The sequence below is a fragment of the Anarhichas minor genome, unplaced genomic scaffold, assembly GCF_050575085.1.
Source record: "Anarhichas minor isolate MPS153535 unplaced genomic scaffold, ASM5057508v1 ptg000051l, whole genome shotgun sequence".
NCBI classification, from domain to species: domain Eukaryota; kingdom Metazoa; phylum Chordata; class Actinopteri; order Perciformes; family Anarhichadidae; genus Anarhichas; species Anarhichas minor.
In genome coordinates, this window is record NW_027466497.1 from 732,388 (window position 1) to 759,554 (window position 27,167).

At 42.1% G+C, this 27,167-nt stretch overlaps 2 protein-coding genes across 6 annotated transcripts; one reads left to right on the forward strand and one right to left on the reverse strand.

The window, feature by feature from the left end:
* Positions 1-353: 353 nt before the first annotated feature.
* smap2 (small ArfGAP2) lies at positions 354-16,623 on the reverse strand. 5 transcript variants are annotated; one of them, XM_076112789.1, is made up of 9 exons: positions 16,187-16,623; positions 7,543-7,676; positions 6,128-6,292; positions 5,844-5,903; positions 5,417-5,474; positions 5,113-5,270; positions 4,216-4,396; positions 3,584-4,056; positions 354-3,495 (listed from the first exon to the last, which is right to left on the reverse strand). In XM_076112789.1, the coding sequence occupies exons 1-9, from the start codon at positions 16,290-16,292 to the stop codon at positions 3,370-3,372; spliced, it is 1,461 nt and encodes a 486-aa protein (XP_075968904.1). In that variant the 5' UTR covers positions 16,293-16,623; the 3' UTR covers positions 354-3,369. The 5 variants fall into 5 exon arrangements, with proteins under 5 accessions (XP_075968904.1, XP_075968903.1, XP_075968905.1 ...); XM_076112788.1 differs by having other exon boundaries at positions 3,584-4,059; XM_076112790.1 differs by lacking the exon at positions 16,187-16,623 and adding an exon at positions 12,572-15,686 and having other exon boundaries at positions 3,584-4,059.
* Positions 16,624-17,277: 654 nt separating this feature from the next.
* On the forward strand, positions 17,278-21,871 carry trappc3 (trafficking protein particle complex subunit 3). The gene is made up of 5 exons (XM_076075272.1): positions 17,278-17,442; positions 18,423-18,520; positions 20,139-20,238; positions 20,990-21,172; positions 21,285-21,871. The coding sequence occupies exons 1-5, from the start codon at positions 17,401-17,403 to the stop codon at positions 21,402-21,404; spliced, it is 543 nt and encodes a 180-aa protein (XP_075931387.1). The 5' UTR covers positions 17,278-17,400; the 3' UTR covers positions 21,405-21,871.
* The last annotated feature ends 5,296 nt before the right edge of the window (positions 21,872-27,167 follow it).

Consider the following 27,167-nt stretch of genomic DNA (forward strand, 5'->3'; position numbering starts at 1 on the left):
ATGTTTTCTATGTGCAGTATTTGATAATGTAAAACTGGTATTTTTGTGGTTTGTACGCTGCAGAATTGATAACTTAAGGTGCACGTAGTTTTGTAAGAAAATTGAACCAAACTGAGGAAAAAAATAACAATTTTTGATTCAGAAGCCTGTATTTGCATGCCCTTTGACATCTGGACGCAAAGTCAATAAAGTTCATTTAAATCACAAACATTTGTCAGGTGTGTATTTGTAACTGTAAAGTCCAAGGCTAAAAAAAAAAATGTTTTCTGCCTCAATTCATGCATAAGCCTTACTCAAACAGCCAGCAGAATGTCAGCACTTGGGACTGAAGACCTTTAAATCAACACAATATATAGAATTTAATCAAAACAATATTTATTTTGTATATTTTCACAGAGACAAGTATCATGTGTTACATATTCTCAAACGCAATTGACTAACCTGTGGAGACATAAAATCAAAAGGGGCAAATCACGTGAAAAGAAATGCAGAACTAATATACAGTACATGTTCATCAATGTTGTTTAAGGGACACACTATACATAGATATTCTGATAAAGAATAAAGTACACAATAGCTTGATTGACAAGTACATAAAAAGATACATTCCTTTAATTGCTCTTATTTCACAGAAAATATAGCAGACAAAAAAAAGGAACTGAATACAAGCAAACTAAACTTAAAAGGTATCGCTCACAGAGATAGATTTATACTGCTAGCTGACAGATCTGCCGTTACACTGCGAAGACGACACGTTGTCTTATGATGATATTGCTCTCAGCGGAGAAAGTGACTGCTGCAGTCACACTGTTGCCTCAACTGCCACAAAATGAGCTAAAATTGAAAGGAAAAACCTGGAAGGTGTAGAGAAGTTTCTGAGTTGTGAAAGGCTTTACTGCTTGCTCTTTGGCTGCAGTTAATATGAATGTTATGCCGTCCATGTTCATTCATTTCTCTTTCAGCTCTTACCCCTTATATTCAAAGTGGCAACACAATAACTTAACTGTTTAAACTAAAATGATTATTACACTAATGGTGCCATGCATCTATAAAAATGAATATTTTTAGAAACGCCTTTCGGAGAAGTCAGGACTCAGAGAGGTGGCTTGTGTGGGAGAGGTGTAGAGAGCTTAACTATAATATTGAGAGGTGACAGATTGTGGTTGTACAATCGCTTTTTCGCTTCACAATGCGGTTCGGCCAAATTGTAATCGCACCCGAGTGGCCTTAAACTGCGTCAGCCTGGTCACAGTTGGCGCCTAATTTGACGTCATGAGATTAAAACATAGTTGAACCACAGAAAATTCAAAAGATACCAGTGTAAATTGCTTGACAAAGTCGTAGAATATCAAAAAACAAACGCACCCCAGCAACACTCAGGTGTGCGTCTCCAAAAAAGGAGTCCGGTACAGTCGTGAAACACATTCAGGATGCACATTCGTTGAGACATTTTGTCGGTCTCGATCGGAGACCGATTGACATGTAGAGAGGAACATTCAGAGAGCCACATTCAGATATCGCAATAAACATACAGTATATATACAATCAGAGATAAACATTCTCTACATGCAATTCAGTGGAAGAATCTGAAACATGGCGGATTTGTACTTTAAGTTGTCTTTTGCCTCTGTCCCCACCTCTCCCTCTATTTCTCTCTTACTTACAGACATTCAGCATTATTTGAGGCCTCTATTGTACAAGGTAGATTAACTTGAGGTGTGTGAGCGTTACCTCAACATTTACATACATGCAAGTGACTTTTTGAGTGTCCCGCTCTTGCTGAGGAAGTTGCACAGTGAACTGATATTCCCAGACATTCACCATGTAAGAGCACGGTTGACCAAACATACTTTAAAAGGACTGCTGAATTGAATGTTACACTAATCACTAGTTAAGCGGCTGCACAGATGTAACAAAGCATTGGAATACTGTACAATCATAATAAAGCTAGCGTTGATCTTTGGTCTCCCAAATCCAGTTTTGGATTTTAGACGCTGATTATATATTGATTCTAAAAGAAGCCCTCTGTTGATTGGGTAGAAGACATCATTAATACGGGCTGTTTAGGTAGGTTGTGTAGCTGCTTTAACTTGTGAGGCAACACGAACACGGGATATATGTTTTTTTGTAAGATTTTATAATTTTGTCCTACTTATGCAGAGCTAGGCTATTTCATTAATGCCCTTACCTTGAATGATTCGTCACTTTAAACCTTGAGGTATCGAACTCTTAACTCCTCTGTGAGCTTAAAAGCTGGCTAGAAAAACATTCGTAGTTGCTCCTTCACAAATGGTTGCGGCTTAAATATTAAGCTAATTGTAGGATTCTGTTGTGACTTATATGCTAAGAAACTTTGCTAATGCTAGGTTAAACTAACATTTTGGCTTTGACCTAAACTGAACGCTAATTTACTTTCTTGTCAAGAGTTGGAAGAGAACATCAATAGCACTCTCATGTGTGCATGGTATATGAAGCTAATGCCAGCAGCCGGACAGTTTAGCGCAAAGACTGGGAAAAGGTGGAAACAGCTAGCCTGTCAAGGTACAAAATCCAGCTTCCAACATATCTAAAGCCTATTGATTATCACATTATATATCATTTCTTTGATCTGCAAACAGTCAAAGTCTTCGGACAGAGCCAGGCTAGTTGTTATTTCCTGTTTCCAGTCTTTATGCTAAGCTAAGCTAACCATCTGCTGGTGGTAGCCTCATATTTGATTACAGACTCAAGAGGGGTATCGTATCAATCTTTTCATCTAACGCTTATCAAAAAAAGCAAATAAGCATAATTCCTAAAATGTCGAACTATCCAACTAATTTAAAATGATTAAACCTTACCCTTGCAGCAAGGTATGTTTCCATCCTTTTGGGGGAAATGCATCTTGTTCCAATAAATGTCAAGATTCAGGCACACAGACCAATTGAGTTTAGCTAGGCTAACCTTCTTAATTCTGATTCTGATCAAGTAAGAAAAACTTTAAAATTCTCCAAAAAACAAACGTCAAAGCAGTTTGTTGACACCCACATACAGCGGATGTGTGCGCACACACTCCAACATGTTAGGTACAAAGAAAGATGTGTAACCTCTGAACCCTGTTGTCTTGGACATCATACCAAAGTGTTCTGAAGGCAAACATGGAAATATGCAAAACATGGCCATGGATGTGTCGAGAAGAGGAAGCATGGTCAGAGAGGAGAGGGAAAGAGAGGTAGTAGTGGTTTCCCAAACCTTGATCTTCTTCACACTTGTCTCCTCCTCCTCTTGCATTAGAAAATGTCTCCTGGAGAGTCTGACCCACAGATTCCTACAACGCAGTTTGCCTCTCTTTTGTCGGTCATTGGCATTACATCACTTCCTGGATAGATGAAATCATTTCCAAACGTGTGCCGTCATGTGCGCTGAGCTTGGAGTTGTTGAGCCTCCCGTCTGTTGACTGCTGTATCCCGTCATGCCTTTGGTGTTGTAGAGATTGACGCCGGCCACGTGTTGAGTCATCTGAACAACACAAAACACACTTTGTTATGAACAGAACTCTTACTACCCAAATTCATCCAGGCCAAAACAAATACACATACACACACACCTGGGTCGTATTCCACTGTAGCTGCTGGGCATGTTGCACTCCGTACCCCTGCTGATGAGGTAAACCTCCAACCTGCTGCTGTCCCATAACGCCACTCTGCTGCTGTACCATCATCCCACTCTGTTGTTGTTGTCCCATAACGCCACTCTGCTGCTGTACCATCATCCCACTCTGTTGTTGTTGTCCCATAACGCCATTCTGCTGCTGTACTATTATTCCACTTTGCTGCTGTCCCATCATGCCCTGGGTCATGCCCGTCATGTAGGGTGGCGCCATAACGGCACTCGGCTGAGCCATGGCACCTTGCTGTCCCATCATGCCGTTCTGTTGAACTCTATTCATGCCGCTCTGTTGCTGTCCCATCATGGCCATCTGGGATGTCATCATGGCACCTCCCATTCCACCTGCCTGGGCTAAAGAATGGTACGATCCGTACGGGTGCGTTGGGTATCCCATTTGGTTCATGTACAAGCCTGCTGAAAATAATCACACATATAAAGTGGCCATATTGGCAATTGGTAAGAAATTAATAATGTTAATTCAATATTCTCTTTGATGAAACCAACTGATCCACTAAATTAAGACTGAAGGAATCAGGGAGAAAACAACATTTGAGAGTAGGTTTGCCTCACCATGAGTCGACATACTGCTGGCGTGCAATGAGGGGGTGGAGGCATAAAGGGAGAGAATAGAGTCCTTGGACAGTTTCTTGACAGTGCCCTCCTCTGCTTTGGGTGCCGAACGCAGGAACAGACTGAGGTTGTCAGGCACCGAGGCAGTCACTCTGCTCTGAGGCATGGAGCTGGAAACAGGCTGGAGTGGGAGGGCAACAGGGTGGCATGAATAGAGAGACAGGGAGAAGGCAGGAGAAAGTTGTCAACAGTGGAAGGATGCAAGTAGGGGTGACAAAAGCGACAAATGGTATCTACAAAGGCAGATTCAAACAAGAGTCAATCTATCGCTCTTTGAGGGAGAGTGGTGCTTTGAGCTGAATGCTAACTTTGGCATGCTAACATGCTCACAATGCTGGTGTTTAGCATGTATGTTCACCATCTCAGTTCTGCATTTTAGCATGCGAACATTTGCCAATTGGCACTATAAAAAGCACAACTGAGGTTGATGGGAATGAAAGTTTTGCATGTATCGTAAATGACAAATTGAAATTTGAACCTGATGATGACGATACATGAAAATTCAGGGGATCACTAAAGTTATTACTACTCAAGGGCGATATTTATGTCTGTATTTATCGGTAATCCAGCAAGTAGTTGTTGAGATTTCCGTCTCTATGACAAACGTCAACCTCGTTTTGGCGCGCTAGATAACAATTCAGAAGAATTCATCTTTTGGTACTATGAATGTCTGTAGAAAATTGTATGTCAATCCATCAAAAATACATCAGTCTGGACCAAAATGTTAGACCGACCGACAGACTGCCATTGCCATCCCTAGAGGCGTGCAAGTAGCGTGGCTGCAGACATAAGGGCTCTGTGGAGAGCAGACTGTGTGTACTATTTGCAGTGTGTTACCGTGGTTTTAATGGAGGAAGCAGAGGAGGGTGCTGGCAAGGAGCTGAAGAGATCCAGTGCAGAGTGTGCAAGAGCTTGATTGGACACTGCCGGGCTCTCATTACCATCTGGTACACATCCTCCACCATTAGACACTGCAGCACTTGGAGCAGGGGCATCTAATATTGGGTAGATGGAAGCATGTATGATTATTCAAAATGATTAGCGGCTCAAGTACAACCCGTCTATTCCTCTAACTATTTCTTTCTCTTCCCTCTATGCTGTAAATGGGTGTTAGGGTGTACATGTGTGTGAGGTGCAATACCTAATCCAAGCAGGTCTGTAACAGACTGGGGATCTGTCTTGGGGCTGATGTCTTTTTTCTGTCACAACAGAGAAAGTCCATGTAAATTTATGTCTGCGTTGATGAATGAGCTTGAATCCAGAATCCTTTCACTCCAGCCTCCCTGGTGTTGAAATGACCTTCCCAGTCCAGTCAGAACAGTTATGCCCAGTTTTCCCGAGCTCGCTCGCTGAAAACTCCCTCAAGATGTACTTCCTCTCATGTCACCTTCTCCTCACTGACTGACACCCTCTCTCCTCTTTCTTTAGCTCCTACTCTTCCTCTCCTAGCACTCCCAATCGCAGTCTATTGCTACACACACATCAGAGCATCAGCTTAATGCTAGAAAGCGAATAATCTCTAAGGAAGATCAGTTCTCTTTTAATGCTGCGATTCAGCCGGTACTCACCAATTTCATCTTCTCAAACACAACGGGTTCCTTGGGTATATTGTCACAGCTCTTTTCTTTCTGTACAGAGAACAACAAATGGTTTTGTTGAGCAAGCAGACACTTCAGTTAGAATGGCCCTGTTCAAGAGTACCATGACAGTAGTAGATAAAAAGAGGCGAGACAAGAGAGTACGTTACACAGTTTTTGTTTCTGCTGAGACACAAGCACAAAGCTTTTTCTGTGTGTGTGTGTGTGAGAGAGAGAGAGAGAGAGAGAGAGAGAGAGAGAGAGTGTGGACTCACCCTAAGCATCTGGATGTCAATGACCTTATCCATGTACTTCTTCTTGTCATACTTGTCCCTGATGAAGATCTCTGCAGACTGGTCCGTCTCGGGGTGCTGAAAACACTCGGGTAAGAAAGCCTCATAGAGACGCTTGGCTTTGGCATTTCCCATCTCCTGAACACACTGGTGACACCAAAACACAACACACGTCGTTGCATTTTGAAGCAGTCTAATGAAGGAGAAACACAATATCCAGGGTACTGTGTTGTGTATGGTGGAGTTCTGCCAATAAAACAGTGTGAATTATTTTTTTATGGATGTAGAGAAAAGAGAAAAATAAAGATGCTGACTTTAGGAAAATGATCGCAGTGGGAAGCACAATGCTGACTGTCTTGCCTATCAGACCCAGACAAAACGAGCTGCATACTGATGAGACAGTGTCTACATCCTCTACTGCATGTGAACACGCAAGTAAATGTTGACAAATTCTAAATTGGTGGTTTTTCCCCTGCTGTCAGAAATAGATATATTGATACAAGGTTTTTTAATAATACTGTTGGTTGTATCGAAAAAAAGTCTCTTTTTAATACAACCCTCAATATAATTTCACTGCATGAATCACGTACGAACACAATAACAAGAAGGTAGAGTGGAAGAAAACAATTTCAGAGTTTAGAGGAAAGGAGAAATAAATACTCATTACAACATTAGAGCTGACCTGGGTTCTCCAATATAATAACGATATCTGTATAGCAGCTTTTCAGTTATGGCACCTTACCTAATAACTACCACGAGCAAAGACTTGTTTTGATTGTACTTCTTCCAATACTATAAGGAACAGCACCCACACTGTAGTCAATCCAACGAACATAAGCTGGAATCGTAAGTATATTACTGTGCTACTTAAATGATTGACAAGATTTGTGCTCCTTTTCTACGAGCTCACTAGCCTAAAACGATATTACTGTACCCGAGCGTTGGTGACTGAATCTGTTGTCATTGTGGGATGTATTCTAGATATTTTATATGTTCTTCAATTTAAAAAAAAAATCAGCTTACCAGCACCTCTAAATCTAACCAATAAACAAATTATATCTCACTTGTTTGATCCGTTGTGATCGATAAACAAAGCGTAAAAATGATAAGTAGTGTGTTGTGTAGACTAGAGGACAGAACTATGCTTACTGTTTCCAGTCTTTATGCTAAGCTAAGATAAACTAAGCTGAGCTAATGTGAGGTAACATATCTCTCAAACTATTCCATTCATACCTGCAAATACAAATTATTATTATTTTTTTTACATTTTGACAGTCCAGATCTATTGTATGCGAACTAAATGAATGTTTTGTGAAAAACGCTGAACTGTGTTTCACACATTAACACGTTGCAAACATCCCCATCTTGATTTTTTGATCTGGAGTGTGACCTCTGACCTGGACCTGCTCCTGCGTCCACTGGTCCAGATTGACAGACTTGACCTTGGAGATGTGGACCCCCAGGTTTCGATGGATACCAGCACAGCGGATACAGACGAAGATGCCCAAATTCCAGGACGCCCATCTTGGACCTGGCAGAGAGAGGAAGGTAGTGTTTAAAAATGAGAACAGAGGGTCCTTAAAAGGAAGGGGGGGGGGATTAAGTAATTGGGTGAAAAAGAGACTAGAAGTATAATAGACAAGTAGAGTAAGCAGGCGAGCGGGTTGGGTGAAGAATGATGAGAAAACTCTAATTAATTTTAGTCCAATTATAGAGGGACAAGCCTGAAATTAAATTAGGAGTTTGAGTTCAGCTGGGAACTCAACTAATCCAGTGGAAGTCATGCAGTGTCCTGCCACATGATGGGATCCAATAGGAGAGTTAGCCTACATAACTGAGACTGAGAGGAGAGAGGGGGAGTGGAAACACAAACACACACACACACACACACACACACACACACACACACACACTCTGGATACCTGCAGGGATGATTACTCATGTGGTCATGAGCCTGTGTGTGTGTGTGTGGGTGCGTGGTTCTCTGAGTGGGCCATTTTGTCCATCTTGCTGCCATATCTGTCTTAATGGTTACATTTGAGTGCTCGGCGCCCCGTATTCTCCCCCGTGCTTTGCAGGTTTAAGCCTTATATCATGTTGTGTGCCTCGCTGTCTAGGATCCTTGCCTGAACAGACAACTAAGAGAAGTGGGGAAATAGAAACAACACCGTCAGGCAATTTTTCTGCTGAAAATTATGCAACCGCCCTCTTCAGAGAATACAGGCAGCTTCAAAGAGAATGCTGGCGCTTCTCTCCCCATCTCTCCTAACATCTCCCTCTCTTCTTGCCCCTCCTCCTCCTCCTCCTCCTCTCTTTCCGCCTTCTCCTCCGGCCACCCTCTGCGCTCATCTCCGCTATGAGTCTTGGCTTTACAAGTTGATGCGCTGCAGCCTTTACACCACTAGATGGAAGAGCAGCCTCTCCTGTCTGGCAAAGCCACTGTATTGTTGAAGAAAGGCCATTCTATGCAAATAAAAGAGGAAGTTGAGTTTCAGAAGAGAAAACATAGAAGACCTTCCTCTTTACAGCAGCGGTGGAAACACTTTGTCTGGGTGCTGAGTCAGCCTCCTGTCTTGGTTGAATGCTAAAAAGGTTATTATTCCTGCATCATTAGAATGAAATCATCCGACTGACTCTGTATTTCTGGGTTGCAAAGTTTGCATGCTGCATATTCAAATTAGGAAACAGAAAGACATCAATGGGGAATGAATGACAGAGAGCAAACAACAGTAGAGGATTCACACCAGACAGACAGAGTGTGTCCATCACCCTGACCGTCTGGCTGCAGCGTTAGCTGTCATGCCGGCTAATAATAGTAGAATTACTCCGCAAAGCTGGCTTAGCCGTTGTAAACATTGGCACTGACGGAGAGAAATAGAGAGACATTGTCAATTGTGAACTCCCTCAACGCTGGAATTAGTTTGTCCTTCTCCTCCTTATTCTAAAGCTCCTCTGTGTCCTGGCCGCCATTTCTTATCTCTCTCATTCACCACCGCCGCCTCCCTCTTCCTCTCCTCTGTCCGTCCATATCTCCCGCTCACAGTTCTAATTCTCCCTCTCTGTATTGGTATCCACCCTCACTTTCTGGGGTTTTGCCACCACCGTTGATATTTTTGTTTTGCATACTGTGCTGACTTTTTATCTCTTTTCAGCCAGGCTAGTGGCGTGGCTCTAGGGGTGACTGCTTTGACCCAGACTGAAATATCGCAGCTGATATCGGATTTGATACAGACATCCATGGAGCCCAGAGGATGAATCCTATTGACTCTGATGATCCTGGCCTTTCCCTCTATAGCGCCAGCATGAGTTTGATATTTCGGGTTTTTAGTGAAATAGCTAAACAACTATATGATGGACTTCCATAAAATGTGGTAAAGCTATTCTTAGTACATAGACAATGTATCCTAATGACTTTCGAGATCCCTCTGCTTTTTTCTCTAACTCCACCAAGAGGTTGACCTTTTGTAGATTTAACTGAAATGTCTCATAAACTATTGGATGGACTGCAATTAAATTATACACTGCCGCTTTTTTTTCTTTCCAAAACGTGTGCGTTCATGCGTCCAGTGGTCTAAGCACGGGTGTAAGCCTACAACAGGGTGTTATTTAAAGTGAATCACACCTGCACACTGCACCACAGTAGCTTTTTTGGTTCTAATCAATGCAGTGCTTGAGTAAGAACCCATATACAGCACGTCTGTCCAACAACAATGCACACCTCCAGGTACTTTGAACAGATATAGTAGAGAGAGAGTAGGAGGAATAGACTTCTAAAAAAGGAAGGAAAGATTGAACAAGCAACCTCTACAAATCAGACTCTCTGTGTAGCAGAGTTTGCATTGCAGCGTTGATTTCTACAAAGTTGAGTCAGAGCGATGAGTAAACTTCCTCATTTCTTTTTTGCAATCACAGAACAAATACCAACACCTTCCTTTGAGGTGCAACGAAGGTTTGACTAATACATCTGTTTTTACAGGTTAAACTACCCAAAAGTAGAGGGTTTGCATGGGAGATGGATGAATCATCCTGGCAAAAAAAATGAGTGTGGTTGTGGTTGTCAAAATGCAGCTTGAAGCACATCAGGGGAGGAGAAGGCAGAGAGACAAAAATGGAGACAAACAAGAGGGGATTTTTATAATCATCAAATGGTGGACTTTAGCAGTATGATGGCCTGCTGGGATTTACAGTACAGGGGGTATGACGAGCAGCGAGCAAGTGCCAACAGAGATCTATAATGAACCTCTCTGTCACTCACCCACACACCCATTTGTTGGGTTTACAACACTTGTAAGGACCTTTACTGGCTACTTTCATTTGATCAACTTTGATCAGAATGTCCTGGTTCTGTCTGAGTGACACCTTGAGGTGGTCTGCTATTAACCTGTTGTGAAATTATTTTGTAACTATGCACGTATGTAATTACATTTTGTATTGATATTGCATTTTTGAATGCATGCTACAGTATACATTTTCAGTCAGATTTGAAATGCAATTTATTCACCTTCAAGGTTGCCATTGATTACCATTCATTTCCGTACAGTTTGGAATTTGCAAAATCTTGGCTATATAGATAAAGTTAATGTCAAGTCTAGATAGTAGCAACACATCTTAGTCAATGTTACGTGGTAAAACTGGAAATTGGAACAGTGAACTTCACACCTCATCATGATAATAGAGGAAGAATTATACATTCAGCTAATAGATTTCCACACAGCATCATTCAGAAATAAATTAAAATCAATGCCTGGAAAGTAACTCTAAACTGCGAAGAATTTATTTTGTTTGTGAAACGTATAAGGATACACGGTATATCATCTTAAATATGGAACAATACAATCCATTGTGATGCATTAGTAATCACACACACACACACACACACACACACCCACACACACACACACACTGAACAGAATTGCCTTAAATGTCAGATTTCCAGACTGATGTTTGTTTAACAGTAATATGGGTTGAGACGAGCACAAAGCATTAAAGACTGGGGAGGGTGAACAACAGAACTGATCTAATTGATAAAGGAAGTGAAAGGCTGTTGACCAATTATCTTGCTACTTAATCTGCACATGCCTTTAAAGGTCTGGGGAGACAAGCAATTCCAACAGGTCCAACAGGTCAGCTCAGTGTGGTACATAATATATATACCAGAAGAGCCCCTCAGTGCCTCAAACACCACCACAGGTTTGGTTTCTGTGGTGCCAGCAATTGGATATTGTGTTTGTTTGATAGTATTATGTTACCTATAGTCACCTGGACTCCAACATCATTGCTATCCAGGACCAGAATAGATAGAAGTCTTTGACTTCATTGTGTCACACACACACACACACACACACAAGTAGGTGCATATGGCTCATTAGCCTATATCTCACAAGGATAAGCGTTGCTTTCTGTATGCACCCAGTTAATCCCACAGAGCCTCAGCCCTCCTGCAGCACCACACAAACGCTCATTTATACACACACTTGTCCCATCCATCCAGAATCTAAACCAATCCAGAAACCCTGAGGCCTCCCGGTGACCCAGTCCCAGTCTGAGCTAAGCAGATGGACCCATATTGATAATTTACTAACACACGCCCACCATCTGTGTTGCAATGCGAGTGTCACAACTGCGATCCTGCAGGTGAGTCAGTGAGGTTTAGATGGGTTGTACGTTAAAAGACGAGTAAGACACTCCATCACTGCAAGCTTTAGGTTCTTCTCAAAGCACGTTTTTGAAAGCATTCATTTCATCCTACTGATATTATTGTTTGTGCTCTCTGTAGTTAACAGGACTATTGTTTGTGTAATGTTAGACAACTATCATTCACTGGAATCTATAAACATAAGTGATAAATCAATACTATCCCCAGCTGCAACACAAACAGTACTGTATATACATCCTTGGACTCTATTTGTCACTTGAAAGCTACTGCTAGTGACACAAAAGGGGAAACAGTACAATAACCCTGTAACTCTTATACATCTGTGAATGTGATTTGTTGTCGTGTTTGTCACATTTCATTGCAAGCTGTCCCTCGTATTTTGCATATTTCCTGTACAGTAATGAAACAATGTCCAGGTAACCTGCGCATAGCAGCTTGATGTTTGATCTTATCTCGCTTTTTGTGTGTTTTTCCATTATATACAGTTGTACAAGTCTGATTACCAACCAGGCCAAGCGGGCGACTGCCCCACAGCCGCAGACTGCCAGGCCCCTCAAAAAGTTCACTTTGTGGCAATTGCTGTGTTGTAATTTGATTGATTTGTAACTTAGTTTGAGAATATGGGAATATACAGTACACCACTAAAGCACAACATCAAATGGCATGATGAGGACCTTAAGGGTGTCCTACTTTATTACCTCATAGAGTCGGCTGATGCTGTGCTTACATGTTGAATTATGGAAATACCATAGTACTGTAGACTCTCTTACCACTGTGCCATCTTCTCTTTTGTACTGTGGGACTCTGAACTCTGTGCCAGCCAGGGGACGCAAACAGCCAATCACCTCCTTGTTTCAAAGGAAATCCCTGCTGGCGTCTGATTGGATGAGATTAGAGGGTGCAAGGGGATGGGGGCTAGGTGGTGGTGGAGGGAAAAGGTACAGCGTCGCCAGGTGATATCTCCACGGCAACCGGTGTGTACGTAAACACAAGTACAATGGAGACAATAAAGAAGGGAGGCTTTTATGCAAACACACACACACACACACACACACACACACACACACGCATGTATGCAGCCCCTTGAGACTGAAGCCAGAGGTAGACGCGTTGACTACGTTATGCATCTGCTTCACCCTCTCTCGCTCATCTCTTCATTACTTCCTGGCAGTATTGAGGATTTACAGTAAAAGTGTCACATAGTGAGGAAGTCATTAAAAAAAGAAATGCAGTAAGTCACGTGGTACAGAGGAAAGGAGAGACAGGAAGTTGGACAGCACAGGTATTAAACTGCAGTCAAAAAGGCAGAGAGATTATTTAATTGCTGCAGCGTCTGTACAGTAAGCATACTGTAGATGGGGATGACCTAATAGCATCGTTAATGTGTTTTTGTGTTTTCATGTGCTGCTGAAAGCACATACTTGGCTCCACACGTCTCACCACTTCCTCTTCAATCACCCAGAAGGGGGAGGGAGGGGGAGAGGAGAAGGTGATAAACGCACAGTAATCTATGTCAAGGCAAACAAGATTAGACCAAACCTCATCACAAGCCATATGGTCAAGAAGCCTGATTTGAGACGAGGAAGGGGAGGGGCCATATGCTTTCAAAGTGTGAGAGCGTGAGCTTGTCATCCAATGCACCGAAGAGCAATGCTTTGACGGTAGATTCAGGAAACAGGTGATAATCAGGTAGGAGGTAAAATGCCTCTCACTGAGGTTACAAGTGTCATCTTTTGGGCACAGTTTCATGAAGAAAAAAAAAAGGTGGGAAATGAGAGTGATGTGTGACCTTTCAATCAGTGTGGAGCCATATGTTATTACATGGGTAAATGCAAACTTGACGGAAATCACACCTTAGATTTTAGCAAAAGACCACTGAATGATCAAAATAAAATGTTTTCTTAAGATTAAAGCTAGAGCTTCAGCACCCTTGGTGTTGGTATGTGTGTGGGGTTGATATTTCCTCCCTTAACCCTTAATCTCATCTGCAGTCTAATTAGACCAGTTTGTTGCACAGGGAAGTCATGCCAATCCGAAAAAAAAACAAAACAATGCGCAGGCATGCCTCATGACCGCATGTTTGAGTATGTGAGAAAAAGAGAAAAGAGCGGTTGGGAAGCACGATGTGGCAGATAGCAAATCAAATACAACAACAATCAAACCGAAATGATCTAAATCCGTCTCAAATGTTGCTTTATCATTTATTATCTGCATATTCTGTCGACAGTCCAGTCTTCAGATAAGCTCCAAGAGTCTGATCACAGCGTGTTTTTTAAAAGGGACTTCTGAACAGTCACAAGTGCGTTTGCCTTTAGTCTAACAACGTCTGCAGGTCCTATTTATATCTTATTTAAAAACAACTTTCAAAGGCCAAATGATCTGGAGACAAAATCTTGTTTTGTAAAACGAAGCATTCACAACGTCCTGGTAAAATCTCCGATTTTAATTTAGACCTTGACATCACATGTCATCTCAACAAAGCACTGCACAAATCTAGCCATTGTCTATGTACTGTGAATGTACTGTGTGTGTCCAAGGCAAGGGGAAGAATGGGGAATGAGGAAGTTTGATTTAGTGTTTTAACAGTAACATTAAGCAAGAAAACTAAAAACTAAAACAGAGCATATGAAGAATCTATCCGTCTCTAAGCTGCAGACCCATTCTTGTGAATGAGCAGAGAGACAGAGGCAGACAGAGACTAAGACATCTAAAGAGAGACACCGAACAAACAACCAGATTGGGATTTTGGCCCAAATAAACAACGAGCATAAACTGAGTAGGAGCTTTGAGACTATCTGTACACTTGTTCTGACCAAACATTATAAATGTTTTCCCCCTGTCATGAGGCAGCCTGGCACTCACATCCAGAGAGAAGCTTCCAACACGTATTGATTTTGACTCTGAGTGTGCTTTGTACACATCAGATCTCTCTGCTGTTGTTTGTCCGTCCATTTGTCTGAATAAAGAAGCGAACACAGATCTGAGCCTGAATGCAGCACTACAGAATACAGCCTAATCCCTGTTAAATATAGAGAGATGCTTATTTGTGTGATTCATAAAGTTTTCATGAGGAATCCCAAGGGTGTCCCCTGCCTGACAGCCTGCAGTGATACACTCAGGGCCTTCACTTGAGAATTTATGACTGAGGTGGAAGCAGTGGAAGCCATTGTGGAATTGATATGCAGCTTCCCCGATGAATCACTTCTCGGACATGCTACGGAGAGGCTTATCTTATCAATCTCCACAACAGCAGCGGCACTGATTTATATCAGACAGTTTGAAATCTAGGACATATAGGTATCAAGCAGGCTAATACTACGTATCAGCACCAGAGAGTATATTTAAAGTTTCAATGTCTGTCAATGGAAACAGGAGAGTTGTTCACTTTCACTCGAGGTTTGTCTCTAAGACACAATGCTGGTTGTGTACTTTGTTTTAGTGGCACTTGAATCTTACATTCACAGATATTATCGACTCAATGACAGTTTATCCTAAAACGAAATGCAGAGTAGATGTTGGAATTTTTTTTTTGCTTTGTTGATTCAGTCTCCAACTCTGTGTATTTGTGACCAAAACAGCAGTGTTTACCAAGTGGTTCAGCAAACAGCTGATGACATAGTTCAAGGCCTCATTGAGGCTACAAACAGAGTGCACATGCACAAACACATACAATGGAGTGTATTTGTACATACTGTATATAAAATAATTATGTAATACATTTTAGAACGTTTGAGTCACTACAACCATATCAAGTCCTTCATTAACTTTAACTATGAGACTAGTAAGTACTGTGGATGGCAGTCTTACAATTATGATGTGTGAATACTGTTGTGCCCTTTTGTAAAGGCTTCCCTATGCCCCATCTGCACAACTCAGACTGCAGGACTACTGACTTTGAGTCACCCTGAACAGACTGTTCAGGGTGACTCAAAGTCAGTACTGATATGTCAATCTCCATGTCTCGCTAGTCTCTGTGGTTTCAATACTGGGGTTCAAGGAGCCTAGGGTGTTTTGCGTCTCAACAGCTGGAATACTTCTTATTTATTATCTTATTTACTCATTGATCATGTAATACACTTGTCCAACATGATAAACAAAATAAAAACCTCTTTGATGAAAGGTAATAAAATATGTATATATTGTTGTTATAGATAGCCTATCCTATTACTTCGAGGGAGCTGGCATGATGTAGCAGCGTGCCACACGCTCTAGCCGACTGAGGACCCGTGTCTTGCACCATAGTACAACGTAATTGGTGGAGGAATCATGAATGCAGCGCTGCATTTCCTAGCGTAGTAAATGAGCAAGAGGGCCGATTCATCCGCCGGCCATATGCAGGCATGGACCGGATCAGCCAGTGAAGATAGACATTGATAATGACCTACCTTTGGATTCGCAATCAGCGCAGAATTTATTCTCTTCCAGCGCCAGTAAAGAGTTGAGGACAGCCTGGTATCTGTCCACGTCTTTCACAGATTTGCCCGTCATCATTGCACTAGTCCACCTCCTGTCGGCTACAGCCCCTGCTGTTCGTATACCGGCTTTTGTCAATTAGCTTCTTATTTGACACAATAAAAAGCAGAGTGTGTGTGTGTGTGTGTGTGCAGAGCCGATGTGCCCCGGTCCCTCCTCTTCGCTTTCGCAGAGCGAGTTTGTTTCAAGAAGATGTGGGATGATTGTCTCTCAGCATGCGGGTTATGCTAAATACTGATAACCAATCAAGACGTAACGTGAAGGAAAACACCCTGAATGTTAAGCTTAATAATAAAGGCTAATGTAAGGTCGACTTTAAGGCGCATCTGTAACCCATCTCTGATTGGTACTGACTCCTCCACCTCTCTCTCTCTCTCTCTCTCTCTCTCTCTCTCTCTCTCTCTCTCTCTCTCTCTTACACACACACACACACACGCGCACGCATGCACACACACACTATGATACATTTTTATGAAAATAAAGCTACAGTGTGAATAGTCATGTAGTTTTCAGTTTCTGTAATACAATGCAATATTTTAAAGATAAATAAAGAAAATTACAGTGTCGTTCGGCTTATTTTATTGTCTAAATATCACGTATACTGCCATCCTGTGGTCAATCATGAGACGCTTTTGAGAAGTAGGTCTCCCTGTGGGCCTCTGTTCCACTCCAGGACGCAAGGTGGCGATAACACACAACCTGCCAAGAGGAAAATAACCGAGGAACTGTTGGTGAGACAGCTGACCGAAGAGCACGCCAAACTAGTCAAGTTAACAAAGAAATACCGGAAGTAAGACGTTTTTGTCTTCAAAATAAAGTTTGTAATGTGTTTATCCTGTAGCAAGGGAACTCTATATGCAAGGATATGATAACAACAACAGTTTTCTTTCATTAACTGAATTTAGTTTTTTCTCAAATAAGTTGTCTCCTATCATATATGTGCTTTGTATATCTATTACCATGAATTAAACATTTACAGTATGACCGGAAGTATATGTTTAAATCTAGCGAACTTGACTTTAGTGGAAGTGTGTGACTATCCTGGTGATTGCGGAAATAACTACTAAGCTAGAATCAAATAAATAAAGGATTAATATCGAGTCGTAAACTTGTAATACTGTCCACAATGTCCAGGCAATCCAACCGAACAACAGACAGCAAGAAGATGGTAGGCGACTTCCGCAGGATTAAAAGCAAACAAACCTAGCTCGCCTAACTAGCAAAAATGCTAACCGTAGCCTACATAGCTAACCTAACAACTTGCTACGCTACACCTCTGCGAGCTAAATTAATATTCTTCAGTCATGTGTCTTTGTTTGACAGGTGTGGCTACACACACGAATATAATATATACATTTTAATCAGTTGACTAGCTAAGTATTTCATTCATAGTTGGGTAAAACTGGCTGTGACAGAATGTGTAACGTTAGTTCGATGTAGCACACATGCTAAATAGTTAGCCAACGTAGCTGACCCATGGTCCCCTCCTAGCCCGTTCACTTTTTAAGATAACCTGTTAAATGAAGTCCATAGTGTGCATGATACAACATATATATATATATATATATATATATATATTTATAATTTATATATATATACTTTATATGGCGTCAAAGGTCTGTAATCATGTTGCTGTGGGTCAGTTTTTATTTGGCATTAAAGTTTCAATGTTACAGTTGCAGTGAATACTAAAAATAACTAAGCATTATGTCAACTAATTATACATTGTTTTTAAAGTATATTTATTGTTTATTATAACCATATATACATATGTTTTTTTATTATTATGTTTATTACTGTTAGACTTCATTTCAGCACCACGAGCTGTCCATAGGCTGTCCATGGGCTGTTATACTTCATTGTGCAGAAACCTGTATCTCTAACGCATTGACCAAATTACATTTTAGCCAAAATTCAGGGTGTTTTATAGATTTGAGAGAGCCAATAATAATTGCCTACACTACTTTAAACAGTGTGGCTACTTGCCACTAAATATATATTTTGTATAATTGTACCTGGATTCCTCCTGACCGGTTCAGCATATTGATGTTATGATATTTCTTCGTTTTTTCTTTCTTTTCATTTAATTTTTGAGCCCGATTCATTTTCAGCACAACTAACATGATAATTGTGTTTCCTCTGTTGTAGAACTCTGAACTGTTCACACTGACTTACGGGGCCCTGGTCACCCAGCTCTGTAAAGACTACGAGAATGACGAGGAAGTTAATAAACAACTGGACAAGATGTAAGTGTGACTCGACTGTCACTAACTGTGTTCACACCCGACATCAACTGCATATGAAAAGGTCACAGTGTTGACGTTATGTCGAAGACGTCTATATATTGTGTTGTAGAGACTAAAATGAGCATTCTGACCGGCCTGCATTGGGCTGTCCCGTGTTGTAATACCACTAGTTTCTAGAGAGGTGATAGTGAGTCACTGCAGCATCCAGTCTGCCCTCAGTCCAGAGGACGAAGAAGTACAGTGCCTTGCAAAAGTACTCATTCCCTATTTTGTTGCTTTACAACCTGGATTTTTTCAAAAGCGGTGTGTGCATATGTTCAACCCCATTCCTAAGCCCTTTACTAAGATCTGGTGCTACCAATTACCTTCAGAAGTTGCATAATTACCTAAATTAAGTCCACCTGTGTGCAATATAAGTGTCACACGATCTGTCAAATGATATCAGTAAATACAAGCCAACAAAATAGCAAAAACTCCAAGGTTGGTGAACACTTTTGCGAGGCACTGTAGCGCTGCCCCGAGGGCTTGTCAATAATCCATTCATGTACGTTTTGATAGTTTGTTTATTGAATTAAGTCCAAAGTGGGAGAAATGAGAAAACAACTCGTGGCCTTCGCCTCGTTCTCCCAGACGCATGTGGCAGCTCAGCGAGAGGGAAGGACCTTACAATAGCAGTTAGCAATTAGCAGTTTCCTTGAATTCAGTCAGCGGAGCCAACCTCAGGTCCGGGGTCAGATTCTGGAGGACTGCCCCGACTCCCCACAGGATCTGCAAACTTTCTGACTGCGATACACAGGTTAGACGAAGCGAAAATAATAGTGGTTTCATCATCTCTGCCACGCCGGACCCAAGCCGATCCACAAGCTATCAAAACGTCCACAGACCGTATAGCCCCCTGGTCAGTGACACAGTAATAAAGTCCTATTTCTTTGGAGCATGTGGCCAGACATTACACAGTGCACCTTCAATAGCGTACAGTACTGAACATATTGGACATTGGCGTTCAACTAATAGAAGTTGTAACTGCATTAGCTAGATTGTATGCTCTGTGCATATTGAGTACATCAAAGGAGCTGCTTTGCTAAAACATGTTAAAGTTCATCGTTTGCTTGACTGAAGAGAACACATTTTTCTGGCCTCTTGGATGTCTCCCTTTTAAAGAAGAGAACACTGATATGTGTTTTCATGAAAGAGAGGGAAAGTCTCAGGAAGGCAATGCTGGATTCTGCTCTCCCACTAAATAAGATTAAGAAAAAATAAATGGGTTTATAACTCAAAAATTCAAAACATCCTGTCCCGCCGACAGGACGTTGGACTGGATTTTCCCCGCTTGCCTGGTTGTGAAGCAACCTTAAGCTCTCTGAGCTAAGTCATGATGAGGCTCGTCTTACCTGGCCTTACAAGGTAGTCTTAGTCTGAGGCAGACCATGTTAGGATCAGGAGGAATCAGTCGGCTCTAGATTCTGTAGGATAAGTTGACATGGCATTTTAATCAGGATTGTCGTCATTTGCTAAGTGTATGACAAAATAATGACTCTTTACGGTGCACTGCACTTTTCCCCTATGATGAAGAAGAATGACTTAATCTGTCTGTCTCCTGCTCCTCTCTCTGTCTTAGGGGTTATAACATCGGCGTGCGCCTGATCGAGGACTTCCTGGCACGCTCCAGCATCGGCAGGTGTCAGGATTTCCGAGAAACAGCCGATGTCATTGCTAAGGTAATTGGACTTTTCGTGACCTCCCAAAGATGGAGGGAGGCAGAAGGGGAAGGAGGGTTGACAGAAAGAGAGAGAGAGATTAGAGAGGAGTGATGTTAATGAAGCCTCTTAACAATTAATGGGGGAAAGAAGAATGCTGGGAGGGTTTGGGGGAAAATGTATGATTGTGACTGGGTAGATCAGAAAAACTTCAAGTCCCAGTCTGCATCCTTGAGATCAAGATTGCGTTCCTCTTTGCTTTGCTAGATCGTAACCTTGATGGCTCAAGGCGGTTTAGAGGGTGCATTGATGACCTAATCTGAGGATATCACGTGATCTCTATCTTAACTATGAAGCCACCTCAGTCATTCATCACCGAAATGTATTTGGAGGTCTGTTGTTTGTCCGTGAACATTTTCTTCAGAAGGCAAGACTTAATCGCACCACTTAAGTTATGGTGCTATTAACAAATATTATTCTTAGAAATACTTATAATGGCAAGGCTGCTGCGCTCCAGTGTCAGACCATTTTACAGACCGCTCCAACGCTATTGATTATTTTTATTGAGCTTGAGCGAACGCTTATTTGTGCATGCGTGAGAATGCCGACACGTCACGGGGACAAAGTGCGGCAGAAGGAAAGAAGTGTGTGTGTGTGTGAGAATAGGAATTCCAGCTAAATGAATGTGCAGTCAAACATGACTCTTTTCAATCGAGTAATCCTGCATTGTTTCCTTTCTTTTCATCCACTCGCCTCACCGTGTTGTTGTTAGGTTGCATTTAAGATGTACCTGGGATGTACCCCCAGTGTGACCAACTGGAGCCCAGCGGGAGATGAATTCTCCCTCATCCTTGAGAACAACCCACTGGTAGACTTTGTGGAGCTGCCGGATAACCACAGCACGCTGGTCTACTCCAACCTGCTGTGTGGGGTCCTCAGAGGAGCCCTGGAGATGGTAAAGTCCACTCACTATACATTTTACACTTCATGGTGATCGTAGAATAGAGCAGTCCATATTATTTACTGTGCAGAGGACCAAAATGTAAGTGATCATGTTTGTGATTTAGGTCCAGATGGCCGTGGACGTGAGATTTGCTCAGGACACTCTGAGAGGGGACAATGTGACAGAAATCCGCATGAGGTTTATCAAGAGGATTGAAGAAAATCTCCCAGCAGGAGACGAGTGATGGAAACGGAAAGATCCTTCCCGCAACTTTCTTGTCTGATTTAGGGAGGACCGAGTCACGTGAGGAACACCGTCAGAGGATGAATGAACTCGGAATCAAAACATCAAAATGAGAGCTCCATGGCACTGCTCTGTGCTCCAGTTTTGAGGGAAACGTTTAGGTGTGTTCCTAGATGAGATGTTCCTGCTGTGGAGAAGAGAATGCCTCTTGACCATTTATCTCAAACCATCCCTCATTGAAAGTCACTTTTTTCTTCATTTACTGTTCAAATATTTGTCCTGTTTCTTAAAAGAATTATGTCTTTTGTTTTTGGTGCAAGGCTGGGAAGCCTTTACGTCGTAATGTTTTTACGTATGTTTCGTTTGTTTTCCTTTTTTTAAAGAAATCACACTTTATTTCTGCCATTTATATGGCATGCTAATTTATGTAGGTAGATATGTTAAATAAAAGCAACATATTTAATACGATACTTTTCTTGTGCGTCTGTAATAGTCGAGGCACACACACACACACACACACACACGGTGTCCTCTGTACTACCTTGTCAGTTCTGCTTCAGTGTACTCTGCTGGCGTTATTCCTTTGGAGTGCTGCAGCCGCTCTGCGAAGGCAAACAATAACAGACCTATTGCTTCTCTTATGTTTGTTCAGTGGACATGGAAGTAATCTGGGTGTTTGTGTGTGTTGGTTCTGGTTGTCACACCTGTGAATGGCTTTACATCACTCTGAAGTAACGAACAGAACTGCTCGTTCAGACCGACTGCACACCTCGTCAATAACTGAAAACACAGGCGGCCATTCACACACACACACACACACACACACAGTTTACACACACATCATTCCTAGTCTGGTTTTAGAACCAAATATCTGGTCTGGATACTACTAAACATTAGCCATGTTTTTCTTATTCTTTGTCTTTTGTCTTTTTTTTGGTACAGAACTCACAAGTCTGCTGAAAGCAGTGCACGGAGAGGATGGGATTGTCAGATATGGATTTGGAGAAATCTGTCAGCTATTAGCTGCTGCAAACCTTCGGGCTCTACACGTCCCATTTTACAGCTGTTATTACACAAACCCATTTCTGCTTTTACAGTTTTAGTCTTCAGGCACTTGAAGTAAAAGTTCTCCAAAGAGCCACCAGAGGTTGCTGTGTACATAACGTTCCTCAGCCTTTGGCAGCATCGTTCCCAGTAAAAGGCTGGAGTGGGTATTGTGGGAGAAAAAAACGTTCCCTGTTTTGTGGGAGTAAAGGCTAGAGCTGCCAGAAAACTTTTCAAAAAAGGTTCATTTCAGATTATGAATGTGGAAAGAGCAGATAATTCACAGTCGTTAAGCAGAGTGCCCGGTGCCAATATATGGAGTCTAGCTTTGATTTGGCCGGAGATTAGACAAACAATGACAACATGCCGTCTTTGCGCTTTATAATGCCGGGGAAGATGTATTAGGATGGGATTTCAGAGCATTATTTACTGTCTTAAGCCTCTGCCTACTCCTGTCTGGGGTAGTGCTCATTTAGAAGGATGAATAATGGAAAGTGGAAGCGCCCCGACTGCAGTCGGCTTGCAATAAGCCTGATGGGCCATTAGACGAGCTCTCAAACACATTATACGTGCACATATCTATGCACCCTGCAGGCCCGTGAGGTGGATGTTGGATGGAAAGCGGGCAGGAAATAGTTTTTGTGCAGAAGCTCAGTGTAAATGACTTGGCAGAATTAAAACCGTGTACCTGGGGGATGGACGGACAGCTGGGTTTTCTGTGCACTTGTGAAAACCTGTATCACTCTGCCATATGCTCGCAGGTATTTGACTTTATAAACACACGCGTATATATATGCACGCGTGCTGTGCATGGAGGCCAAAGTTTGGGATGAATTTATCACAACCACTGTACTCACAAATACACCCTAGAACAGGGGTGTCAAACTCATTTTCACTCCGGGCCACATCAGCATCATGGTTTCCCTCAAAAGGCCGGTTGTAACTGTAAGACTGTATAACTGTAACTACTCCTAACATATTGTTAAATAACTGTCTCTGCTTTTGATTATTGTTTATTCAAGTGTTAAAATATTGTACATGCAGTTATATAAATGTAAAATGATATTTAAGCACATTTCTGTTATTGTAACATAAATCATTTTAATTTAGGGTTAAGAAACCCACATTACTCTATCAAAGATCAAACTTTTAAAGAAAATAACAAAGACAAATATCATCAAACACAAGTTATTACATTAACTTTGTTCAAAGCTATTTTTGTCACCTCTCTGCATCACTAATGTCCCGCCCTGCCGTCGTCCCGTGCATGGGAGCTACATCCAAGAGCTCCTCACTGAGAGTCAGGTCTGCCTTGAGCCTCTTACAAACACTGATAGATGATGTATCTCGTCTCTTAGCTAGCTGTGTTGTTAGATTGCTGCTAGTTCATGAACTCGGTCTGCGATGGTGTTTCTTCACAAACTGACATTTGTAAAAGTCTGTATCTGATTGGAGCTCACCTGCTCACATACCTTAGCATGCACTGGGCTGTAGCTTTTGTAAATATATTCTGCTGTGATTGCACTCTGCCTTTTAATTCTTGGACAATTTGATGTTTTTCTTGGAGGCTAAATTTAGCTCCGTGTTTGGTGTCAAAATGCCGATGTGAATTGTATCTTTCATCACCGACACGCATCATAGCACAGAAGACAGACCCGTTTTTCTCCCTGAAGCACAGACATGTATTCGCTTTCCCATATTAAATTACATCTTCTTCCCTCTGCATCAATTTTTCTCTTCGTGGACATTTTGGGATTATTTGTCGATCTTTTTCAACTCAATCACTTGTTGGAAAACTGCTTTACGGGCTGTTCCCTCTCCTGTCCACCTGTTGTGATAGTTTTAATGTCGGTACACAGACAACATGCTATCTCATAATTTCAACTTTGTATCTCATAATTTCGACCATGGGGATATTTTTATTTTCAAGTCTAACTTAAATTTTATTTTCCAAAATAAAAAAGTTTTTTTTTTTTTTTTGCTGGTGGATTCGCGGGCCACATAAAATGACGTGGCGGGCCGGATTCGGCCCGCGGGCCTTGAGTTTGACACGTGTGCACTAGAAGGACCATGTCCAAACACGCAATACGGACATTTTTTGGGGGTCTCCAAAGCATTTAAAGGCCTACCAATGTTGATTGTTTTCACAGGAAGTGGGTGACGATTAAACAAGAAAGTTTAAAGACCACAAACTAGCGCTCCGTTATGACTTCACTCCTCATAACCTGTCCATCTGTGATTGCTATTCCCTTTGCATGACCGCAGAATGAAAACACAAGGAGGAGAAAAAGTTGTTGTTGATGCACTTAAGACTCCCTCTTAGTCATGAGGAATTGCTTCGAAGATGCTATTTTTATCTATTGTCGTCTCCCCCTCCCTTCTCTCCATCATAGATGTGAAACACACATGCACTCTGGGAAGAAGGACATCTCCCATCACGCATGTCTCGGACAGTTTAGTTTAGTGTCTCCCATCGGCACACAGGTCGTTTTTATATTTTATCATCATTCATATTTTCTATTGCAGCTGCCTATATTTTTTCAGAAAACGTTACCAGGACAGACCTGAAAAACAAGTAGCAAAATGTTACGGGCCCAAGACAACGTGCGCCGATCTGCTTTAAGCCAGCTAAACGTTTCCATGTGGCCTTTATGGGAAACAAATGTTGAAAGGCACGCTGTGACAGTAAAGCCCAGCGCACAGCCTGTTATTGACCTGCGCTTATTGAATACCGCATCCCTCTCTTCTACCTCCAATCCATCCATTTCCATCCACCGTTTCTCTTAGTTTTCCCACTTTATTTTGTCAGTCATTGTTTCAATCATTCCCCCCTTTTTTTTTCTATTTTCTTAATATTTTGCTGATGTGCTCAAGGGAAAGCCAGCAGTTCCTAAATCAAAGAAAGGATGTGTGATAGTCAACCTTTTGGGAATGTTCTGTGTCTGATCGGAAACGTGCTTGTCTCTCAGGTGAGGTATAAGGGCTGACTGGAGATGCAGTCGACCGGGATTTCCAGAGGTTTCCGGAGTGTGTGTTTTGTGTCTGGTCAGTGGAAATGAGCGGAGATGACAGCAGGATGGACAGCACTCTTTAAGAAGAGAATGCATGGAGTCAGCAAACAAGTGTGTCCGTGGTTAAAAAAAAAAAAAAAATCCCTGACAGACTGAATAATGTTCCCAGGCTGGGAAGAGGTGGTTGATTTAATGAGTCTCTCTCTGCATGCGCACCTGAAAAGATGCTCACATGGACACGAGAGTTGTTGCTGCATAAATTCACAGGCTGTGCACTTGTCTGCTAAAACACATTCAGAGATTTTAGCGGTTTGAGGGATGTTTGTTTGGGACTTATGTGCATAAACACCTCAGTACATAAGCGTGCATGTGGTTTTTGAGGGGTAATTACGAGTTGATTTGGTCACATTATGTACCCACTGAAATCTGCTCCAGCATCTGCAAGCCATTCGGAATATGAATCATCACCCACTTCCAGACAAACTGTTGAGCACTTCCTATAAATCTAGTAACTCATGTGTTGCTCAACCATTTAGCATGGACAGCACATCCACTAGAATGTGAGACATGTTTAGGCCTCCCTGAGTTATGTCTGGGTCATCAGGAGCGTTGGCAGGAAGTCTGAAACGAGAAGCAAAACTAGTGAAACGCACCTCTCCAAGCTCAAAATAAAAGCATGGATCGGATCCAGCTAACCAGTTCGATAAAATCCTGGATCCCCAGTGTCACAAGGGATTCTTGTTAGCAAAGACAACATCTTCTCAGCAGGAAGACATGTGAGGTTGAAATGGGTCCAAAGCGGGGTCATTTCTCTGTCTCAGGAGTGACCTGGCTGGTTCCACCAGGGTTTCAGCCGGAGCCCTCGACGACGCCGAGCCACTTAATGCCTTGTTTTGAGTTTTCCCTCGTCCCCTTTCTTCCAGGCTTTTTGGATGGGAGCTGCTAAGCTGCCTTCACTCTGCTTCCAATTTCCTCCTGCTCTTTTGTTCTTCCTCCTTTCTCCAAGATGTGACGAAGAGGAGTTTTTAGAAAAGTTCCTGATGATACAGGCTTTACCCTTTCCAGATCCTCGTTATCTTTGAGCCTGATTTTCCCACAACACACTCAACTTTTGTCTTGTTTTTCCTCCGTCTTTTCTTCCTTTTTTCCTGACCCCACAGACGTTGGAGCTGTAGTTTATGTAACGGCGGCAGCACTTTCCAGCTTGGAACAGCCTCACTTGAAGATGGAGCAAGGAGAATGAGTGGAAGAGAAAGAAGAAAAAAAACAAGTGTCATGTAATATTACTCTGGCTAGGACAACCGGCACCTCACCTTGGACTTCATTATTCCAGTGCCTTTTCCCCCAAATGCACATATGTAATCATATATTTATATCAGTCTCCCAGGCAGTAACAAATACGTTAATTCCAATTGAAAAGCAGGAATGTGAAAGTCCTGGTTTGCCCTGGACTAAAATCAAACCAGGCTTCCCTCCCATATCACAGGGCTGCCTGGAGGCTGCACACCAGCTGCACTGGACGGGATATCACTGCTCACCACTGCCAAGCATGAACCGACCGCCTGTGTGTGTGTGTGTGTGTCAACAGTCATATTTTGGAGTTACAGAACACACACCGTATATTGATTAGAGCGAAGTACTTCTGATGACGCATGTCTTCCAGGCAGGTCATCTGTCTAACTTTTAAAGCATGATATCTGAGCTAATAT